Source organism: Syzygium oleosum, unplaced genomic scaffold (assembly GCF_021117445.2).
Source record: "Syzygium oleosum isolate NSW1041296 unplaced genomic scaffold, Sole_v2.1 Sole_v2.15, whole genome shotgun sequence".
Taxonomy (NCBI): domain Eukaryota; kingdom Viridiplantae; phylum Streptophyta; class Magnoliopsida; order Myrtales; family Myrtaceae; genus Syzygium; species Syzygium oleosum.
This window is the reverse complement of record NW_026607499.1, coordinates 1,779,054-1,788,487: the sequence shown is the minus strand read 5'-3', so window position 1 is coordinate 1,788,487 and position 9,434 is coordinate 1,779,054. Positions and strand designations below refer to the sequence as shown.

The following is a 9,434-nucleotide window of genomic DNA, read 5'->3' as shown; positions in this document are numbered from 1 at the left end:
GAGATTTTACCCGAGCTCGAAAACATTTTCCGATGACCGGAAGAGGACGGGGATTGGGAGGGAGGCGATGAGGATTCTTACTCTTGAAGATAAATGGCTTCATGCGGTTGAAGAGGATGCATCCCAACAAAACAATAAGCAAAAAGATCTTTCTGAGGCAATTCATCCTCACAACCTGCTCTCTTCATATGTACAAATTCGCTTTAACCAAAAGGACTTGGGATTCTTTACTAGCACAGCATGTAAAAGGACATACATCGAAACGTTTGACATTTGTAGTTCAAAACTCTGTTAAGATTGGAGTTTCTTGCTCGTTTCAGGCATGTTTGGCATTTGGCCCACAAGACATGCGTTCTTCAGTTCTATCCAATGCAGAGGAAATTCGGTGAAGGCACAGAAGGCTGAAATTATTGCCCTTTTCGGGCATGTTTGCCATTTGGCCCAGGGGACAAGTATCACTTTTAACCAGATAATATGGAGTTTCGGAATCTTCAGCTTGACTTTCCTTCGTATACACGCAAACCGCCTCGCCGCACATACAGATGGAGGGCGCGGCCTCGAGGGTTACCCAGGTCTAAGACGCCAAGGCTTCATCACAAAGATCCGTCAGCACTTGGTTCAAGCACTTGATCACTCAGTCGAAACTTGGAGGTTAGGGGACAAAAGTACACTTTTACCAAACCATTCGGTTGGAGTTATTTGCACTTTTCAGGCATGTTTGACATTTGGATTAGTGAGGCTAGTGTTCCATTGATCCACTCAAAAGGAGCTAAATGAACCGTTCCACGCATGTTTTTCATTTGGTTTAGACGCCGAGCATCTCCCTTTTAAACAATTGTAGTTTCTCTGCATTATTTGCTGTCTTGGCCATTCCCTATTCTTGTTTGTATTGGCAGCTCAACTTGCCAAGGAAAGTCATGTGTTTCACCTGAAAAATCAGGGAAGTTATCCATTGTGAAACACCATCTGAAGCACAGCATTTGCCGACGAGTTATCAACGAATATACCAATAAATTCTTCTGTGAAGAGCTTGCGCCTTCCCTTTGAACTTCAAAGTCTGTATTTACTTGTGATGATGAGGCACTAATGATATGGAAGACCCAGAAAATGGACATAGTTTAACACAATTGATCATTCTACGTCTATACAGCTCAAGCTGAATTGGTCACAAGCAAATGTAAATTCATTAAAACTTCTTAAAGCCACCAAATTTAGGACTTCTAATCTACTCCGGGAAAATTAATCATCATGCTCTGCCATCTTCAAGCAAGCACATATCAATAAGAATCCTCGGAATTCTTTAAACTTAACTGGAAGAAATTTAGAGCACTAAATGGAAGGTCCAAAACATTTTCGCATATACTCGAATCAGATGATCAGTATGGAGAACATTTTGCCTCTCGGTTAGATTGCTTCTACAGACAAGCATTGTCACAGAGAAAGAAGACTGCAGAGCTGTAGTGGTGCAAAAGGCCAGCGTTCTTCGATGATAGTATTATTTTTTGGGTTCTTCTACTACTTTTTAACAAATACACAGTTCACAGATTGGAGAACTTAACTCTCATATCTGTGGTTGACCAAAACATGGAGACCTCCATCGATGTGAAGATTGATCATCGTTCTGTAGTTGACAGGTTTCTTTTCATCAGCCAATTTGAACGTAAAGCAGCTCAGCAACACAGCGGAGAATATCTTCATCTGCCTGTAAGCGAATTCCTTACCGAGACAAATCCGTGGTCCAGCCTGCTAAGCAACAATAGATGCTAAGATAAACAAAATTTAAGGAAAAAAAAGAACTGGGTTGCTACTTGCTATAGGTCGATGATATTCGAATAGTCTGTTTCCTTGATCCGAGAGAACTTGAATGTAGATGTTCTTATTGAGATGAAGACCGTATATGGAGAAGAAATGAACGAGATGACACACGTAATTTTGTCCTTTCCAGATTACTTAATTCTGGCAGTACACCAATATAAAGGTGAAAATGAAGGTGCATGCAAGAATGAAGGTCTGGCCCAGGTCAATGCCAATGAACTTAAGTGCATTTTTTTCTGACCTGAAAGGCTGTAAACTTGAAAGGGCTTTCGGGCCGGAACACTCCATTTGAGTCTAGCCATCTCTCTGGACGAAAATCTTCTGCATCATCGCCCCATATGAATTTCATCCTGCCCATTGCATACGGCTGAAAGGCTACCATATCTCCTTTCCTTACACTGAACCCATCTGGGAAAACATCATCAGAAAAGCAGATTTTCGAGTCCTGAGGGAACAATAATTTCAAAATTTATCAGAATAGCCAACAGATAGGTCTAAATTGAAAAGCTAATTGATAGCAACCGTAACAAAATTAAAGAATAAGATCACAAGAGCTTAAGAAAATAATTTTAACTGATCATATTTCTTATCATTTTCTATGTGAACAAAGAAGGGGTTTGAATGCATTTTGTGCTACCTAAGATGGGGGAAGCGTTGAGGCTTGAGCGTGGGTCAACTTCCTGAAGAAAAATGGCCTTTACCTAGTGGGCCAACCCTTAAAAGTTCAAAGCTAATGTGACTAACCACTGAGAATCAAATAACTCAATAATGCAAACTAACATATCTTTTACGAACAAATTTAGGATCACAAGCTTTCCATGGACTGTGGAGAAAGAAAAAATCGAGATATTCCTCACCACTGGAACAGCAGGATAGAGCCGGACAGTTTCTGTTATTGTTGCATGGAGGTAGTGCATCTTTTCTAGAGCCTCTTCACCCATACTCGCAGCAAAACTGGCAAAATCTGAAATCTCTTTGACATTGCTCATTTGTTTTACTTCTTGTGCAACCTTCTCTTGTATCATTGGATATTTGCAGAGCATGTAAATGAACCAAGAAAGCGTGGCTGCAGTTGTGTCTTTGCCAGCAATAATGAAGTTGAGTATTATATCCCGCAAGTATGTTAGGTCAGTATCTGTCACTTGGAGAAACCTAGACAATATGTCTTCTTTCTTCATCTGCAAGATCCATGAAACATTCCGTCATAATATTTCCATTAAAAGATGGAGCCAGAGGATTGTTAACTTACAGAAGGATCGTCTGTCGGATTGTGCATTTGCTTAATCTTCCTCCTGATGAGCTTATACACAAAATTGTCAATAATTCTGATGTTTTTCTTCAGCGCTGCTTCTGATCCAATATTCAGAAATTTTTTAATCTTCCAGAAGACATCAACATATCGCCACAGGGTCATTGCACTTGCATCATCAAAAGCACTACTGAATTCAGCGCCCTCTTCACTTGTTCCACACATGCTATCCAGTTCAACTCCAAATGCAACTTTAAATATGGAATCCAGAGTTGACTTCATAAACAAACCCTGAATAAAACATGGGATTATATGATGAAGAAACTACAGCAAGATTAGCTAAGTCATATTTGGTTATGCAAAATTTACCTGTATATCTATAATTTGGTTAGTACTCGCTGCTTCAGACAAAATATTTGCTAATTTAGCAGCATTTCTTCGGAAGACTACACTGCTGAAATCTCTCAACACTTTTGTGGAGAACTCATAGCTTGACACTTTCCTCTGTTGGCGCCACTTATCACCATCGACTGTGAAAATTCCGTCCCCTAATAGATCCTTTAGCAGGCTGTAGTTGTAGCATCCCTGCACATGGTTTTAACTTTTTGAGTCATATCATGCAATCCTCAGACTTGGGCATCTGCACTAAAATCTCTATGAATAACCTGGTTTTTATCATCCGACTTTCTCACAGCTCATTTAATATCCAGAAACGATATCCAGGAATACTTCAACTCGTTATGACAATTCCTGTTTTAAAGCATAACTATTTACGTAGATTTCTTGGGCGAATGAAATCCACAAAATTTCAGAACCCCCTTAACCAGTGCGATCTCATATTCTGTTAATCTGGTAAATTTGACACTAATTGACTGTCTGGCTCCTGCTTGGCTATCGTCACTGCTATGAGCTAACAAACAGCAACCACGACTAGCTAGCTGCCCGGCATGCCACAAACTTCGGCTGGGCACCAATGACATTTCACCATGGCCACCAGCTCTAAAGGGAACCTGCCCACCCACCCCATTAAAAGAACTAAACCATCCACGCTGACATGCAAAATATAGGAACCCAAGCACCACCAGCATTGCAAATGCATAACCTGTCGCTGGCCCATCAACGCCGAATGGCGTGAATTGATGAATTTGATGTCTTTTTTAGTATGGTAAACATGTTCGAGACATTATCAAATATTCGAAACGCATGCCCCTCTGCATTATCGAAAAGATGCAACCAAAGTCCCACTTGCAGGAAATTAATTACTAATCAACAACTCAAAATCAGTAGATGTAGTTCAGCGCAGCCACCTAGCAGATATATATATCAAGACAAATCGAAACTCCGAAGGGGTATGAGACCGTGAAAATTTCTTCCATCTTTTTCCCTACAATCCAAGGCATACATGTTCATTGACGCGGGCACTCTGACTATAGTCACCTAGTTGTTTGGATGCAGAACACCAAATCTCGACTGAGTGAACTTTCTTCCCCCAAGAAAAGAGAGCCGCAAACACAAACAATTCACGGGTGACTTTCTAAAATCCATCATCAACCCCGAACCCCCCAGCATACCTTGCCATAATTCTCAAAGTTGGTCTTGAGCATGTACTCCACGTTGGCCGGTTCAGAGGTGTAAACCTCGCTCCTGAGAGGGCTGAGCAGCCTGTACGTCCTGTGCTTGCCCGCGAGATCGGTCATGTGGTGGTGCAAGCGGGAGAAGTTCAGGAGCTGGTTCAAAACCGTCCCAGCCACAGGGTGGTACTTCTTGGCTGCCGCCGCCGCCGCCGCCGCCGCCGTCTTGCTCCGGTGATGCTCCAATGCTTTGGCGAAGAGATGGGCGAAAGCCAGAGCCAAGACCAGAGCTGAAGCCGTGAAGAAGATTGGGTTGGAGATGAAATCTTGGGCCATGTTTGGAGCGGGCAAAGCAGCGGAGGAGGTAGCGATAGGGGTCAATGACTCAATGGTATTCGTGCTTTTTCTATAAGGCTGGTTCTTGTTTTTGTTCGTTTGTGCACGAGTTGGACGAGGGAGGAGCAGTACGAGAAGCACTGTGCTGAGATGAGAAGTCATACGTCACGAGACAACATTCGGTGGCCACCGTTCGCCTCGGCTCTTCCACATGACATGCAACGCGGAGCCCCTGATTGAAGTTGTGAGCAATACATATGAGGGGGGCCCCTCTTGCTGGATTTCCACAGATCTTCTTTTCCAAAAAATGTCGACTTTTCCATTTCATACATAACTCATGATTAATGACGTCATTATTACCGGGTCACGTACAAATTATACTACGAGTTACCCTAATGGCCATTGGGAATAGCATAGCCCCATATATCTTCAAAATTAATTCGATTTATTCAGTCCAAGAAAATTCGTCTCTTTTTCCGATCTCCATATCCACGGAAAAAAGGAAAGAAGAAAAAGAGAAAATCGACTTCAAGTCATCAAAACCGCGCGAAAAAGTAGTTCCTCGCTCCACCTAACCTCCCACTCTTTCGTCCCCTTCTCCTTCGAGAAAATATTAGGTGGCCCCAGACCTCCACGTCAGCGTGGTCCCGGACCAATCAGGAAGTGACGCGTGGCTCCACGCGTGCGAGTGGCCCCCGCTGGCTTTTCCGCACGAAGAAGCTGTTGCCCGATTTGGTTATCTCTTTGGCGGGTGAGCTGCTAATGCAGAGAAGAGAGATACTCGTACTCGTTCGGACTGAAATCTGTTGGAAGATCAAGATATGTCCGAAAGCGAAAGATCATAAAGGTACGAAATGATGTCTTAAATACCATAAAATCACCCACGTTCGCTGTTTGGCGTGCGCTCGTAAGGCGCCCTTTTGTAACGGATATTTTAAAGTCACGATATCTCAAAGCTAAATGCTAATTTCAAAGTTATGTTGAGGCGTGGAAAGCTAATCGAACATCGTCTAAGAACCCTGGTTGATTATTACGAGAACATTATTAGATTGTATTAATACACATATCGAGATTTGCGAAATAGGATTTTCAGTGGATCCCACGAAAAAATTACACGTTACCATAAATGTAATTGATTGGATCCATCGTATCATTTACAAAACGAATCTAGCCAATATTTTTCTCATCGAATGCGTTTCTTTAAAAGGAATAACTACTCTATTTTCAATTTATCTTTCTAATGAAATTGCAGTTTTATCCAAATCTAAAGGAGTCATCCGTCCACACTTAACCAAAATAATAGCTTCGGCTTTTCACTGTACATATACATATATTACGTCTTTGCAATTATTATTGTTAATATTACTATTATTTTTATTTTGGTTATCATTATTTAAATTGAAATTGAAAATGTTAAGTCATTCCACAGTTTAATTTAAATAGCATAAGTTTAACATTATCAGATTGAACGCTCACGACGACAAGATTTTCCAATTAATTGTAACTCATAATTATCACCATTTCCGATATAAATGTGGTAATAAAATATTGCTTAGTTTAATTAATTTTTAATAACTTTTGCTATTTGCCTTTTGACCCCACTAGTTTGCTGTATATGTTGACCCCAGTTCAATTTTTGCAGTGCTGCTGTGCAACTGTTTTGGAGAATCCTCTTCCCATGAGAAGGGATTTGTAGAGGCGGAAGGTGCTGCAGCTTTTCTTTCGAAGCCTGGATGACTTTGGTATGAGTCTGTATCCACGGCGGCAAGATTCCTTTTGAGCAGCTTCTGCAAAGGATTAACATATCTAGATACGTCGGGAACAAAATCTCTAAGATAATTGACAATGCCAAGGAATTGTTGGAGTTGCTTTTGAGAAAGATATTGATTAGGAAATTTCAAAAGTTCCTATGCAATGTGTTTTCGTGGCTTAAACTTGCCGTCTTTGAGATGCATGCCCAAGAATATCATCTATGTAGATGACAGCACGTTGAAAATGGGCTGAAAAATCTTGCGCATGGCCTTCTCGAAAGAGTGAAGGTTTTGAAAACAATGAAGTTGAATGTGCTCTTTTTAAGTCCAAATAACATCACCATCCATGGAAAATGTTGGTTCGGAATACAAAATCCTATTTTGGACCTTTCTTCTAGGTGAATGCCCAATTGCCAAAATCTTGCTTTGATATCGAATCTAGAAACTATTTTGGTTTATGAGAGACTTGAGAACAGGGTGTTATTGTTTGGAAGGGGAAACTTATCCTCCGACATGAAATGGTTGAGCGCCTGATAATTGATAACAAGTCTCATCTCTCCTTGTTCAATACGAAGAATGCTTTACAAACCCACTGCGAATGTGAGATTCGGTGGGATAGGCGATGACGGGACTACTGTCAACTGTTTTAAAAATTTAAGCTGTTAAATGAAGACATTACTTAATATTAAAATATTTTATCAGGGAATTTGATGGTTCTCATCAAATTTTGCAGAAGTAATTCAACGCATTCTTGTTGGGCTAGCTTTGCATGTTCTATATTCATCCTCAGAATGACTGGCCTTGGTGGGATCAATGTCTTCATTTTTCTTGAAAGAAAGACGAAGGAAGAACAATGGATTCTTCCATAATGGGATTAGGGCATTTGTGTGAATCTGCGCAGGCTGTCATTATGTTATGAATGATTGGTTCTAGTTGAGAGGGTTGGGCTAGGTAAAAACCTGTGGATGTCAACAAAAGGTTGGAATTGGCTTTTCAATCGAATTCCTTGAGGCAAAAGTCAATTATGATGTGGCAATGCAGGAAGAATTGTATGTTAAAGGGCTTGCTCCTCAATTGACTAGCAAAAGCTTTTTCCCCTAGCTGACTAGAAATACTGGGCACAGGTTTCCCAAATATTTTCAGGAAGAATTGACACTAGTTGCTGCTGCTCTAATATCCCTGAATGCCACCAAGGAGACAGGTTATCATACCTGGAAGGGAAAATACAGATTGGAACATGGGGAGATGTGGTCATGTGTTCAAAACCGTTTGCAGGAGCGCTATGCTAATGTGATTTTGTGCGGATTGATTTTGGATATCTAGCACCTTGACACAACTATGACTATGGATTCTCTAGCCTTGAACCTCTAAGTCACGGGTAGTACCACGTTGTTATGAACATTCCATAGCGCGTTTGATAACGAAACGTCTAATTATGTCGGTCGCTTCTTCTCGCCTTTTTTTTTATACAAACTATAAAATATTGTGTAGATTCGTTCCATCAATGACATGTATAGAAATGGTCCTAGAACTCATGATTTTTTTGTGGGATTTGATTTAGGAGTGCACACATGCGATTGATTAGGTATTGATAAAGATGGACTTGGCTAGCCACTAGGCAACAGAGTGTGTCCTCGTTATGCAAGACGAGATGAGTGACTCTTCCCCACGGGTATAGCTTAGGATGAATGAACCTCAAATGATGAGTTCAGCCTACACTTAAATCTCATCCTATTAAAAGAGGCAACGATGTTACCAATATCTAAAGGTTGAATGCCCGGTGGCCATTAAGGATGGCTTGATCGCTACGAATTTAAACATGTTACGCTAGTTGCGACGTATCGCCAATTGTCGCAACTAGGCCCCTACCTATCGACAATCACCCTTCGTGCAAGAATAGAATTACGTAGTATAATTGTCTCTAAAATCATAAACAGGTTGTGGTTTTCTCCTCTTCCTCTCGAAAGCTTCACACACTTATTTTCCGTCACGTACAAACTTAAGCATCAAAGGGCCAACCCGATTGAGAAATGCGGATGCCCCCATTTGTATTCGCCGTGGTATGTCCATCAAGGTAAGGGCTTTGAAGAATTTCTCAAGACCAGATCGTGCATCAACCGATACAGAGTCAAACCATGGACGCGCTTTGTGCAATCTTGTCTTTACAAAGCTCTTGTTTGAGATGTAAGAAAGGATCCTGAGAGGGTTTAACTTATTTTATTCTTAAGATTCAAAACTAACGATGAATGGAGCTATAGGACAGATGGCATTGCACGTAGCAAGCACTATCTAGGATTTAGTTGTAGATGAACCACAAAAACAAGGAATAAGTAATCTCCTAAATGTCAAACACATGCCCAGGTTTATCACATTCAAATTTAATACTAAGGCTAATGATAACCGTTCTGTTTTATTTTTCTGTTCCTGAAACAGTTTTAGAACAGAAATCCGTTTGGTAATGCAATTTCATTTTTCAATTTCTGGAACAAATTTTGATTTCAAAAATAGATTTGGAATAGAAATGAGAAGTAAAAATTTTATACTTTTCTATTTCTGGAACAAAAATGAGAAATAAAAATTCTTCTCATTGTTCGCCCTCGCTACTTGCCGGTCGCCCGCCCGCCCGCCCATCACCCATCGCCGCCTCTCGCCGACTACCGCTTCTCGCCGTTCGCCGTCTCTCGCCGCCGCCTGCCGCCCTCCGGCCACTGT

General features: G+C 41.1%; 1 protein-coding gene across 2 annotated transcripts; it reads right to left on the bottom strand.

The window, feature by feature from the left end:
* Positions 1-1,334: 1,334 nt before the first annotated feature.
* LOC115664401 (cytochrome P450 704C1-like) lies at positions 1,335-5,019 on the bottom strand. 2 transcript variants are annotated; one of them, XM_030586337.2, is made up of 6 exons: positions 4,636-5,019; positions 3,434-3,649; positions 3,065-3,355; positions 2,673-2,993; positions 2,057-2,260; positions 1,335-1,743 (listed from the first exon to the last, which is right to left on the bottom strand). In XM_030586337.2, the coding sequence occupies exons 1-6, from the start codon at positions 4,969-4,971 to the stop codon at positions 1,555-1,557; spliced, it is 1,557 nt and encodes a 518-aa protein (XP_030442197.2). In that variant the 5' UTR covers positions 4,972-5,019; the 3' UTR covers positions 1,335-1,554. The 2 variants fall into 2 exon arrangements, with proteins under 2 accessions (XP_030442197.2, XP_056174559.1); XM_056318584.1 differs by lacking the exon at positions 1,335-1,743 and having other exon boundaries at positions 2,061-2,260; positions 2,596-2,993.
* Positions 5,020-9,434: the final 4,415 nt, after the last annotated feature.

Bases quoted from the DNA above. Each gene is read 5' to 3' on its own strand.
- LOC115664401 (XM_030586337.2), bottom strand. From the start codon at position 4,971: ATGGCCCAAGATTTCATCTCCAACCCAATCTTCTTCACGGCTTCAGCT. The intron at 3,650-4,635 runs GTATGCTGGGGG...AACCATGTGCAG, and splicing joins ACTTTGAGAATTATGGCAAG to GGATGCTACAACTACAGCCT. The intron at 2,994-3,064 runs GTAAGTTAACAA...TGGATCTTGCAG, and splicing joins ATCCGACAGACGATCCTTCT to ATGAAGAAAGAAGACATATT.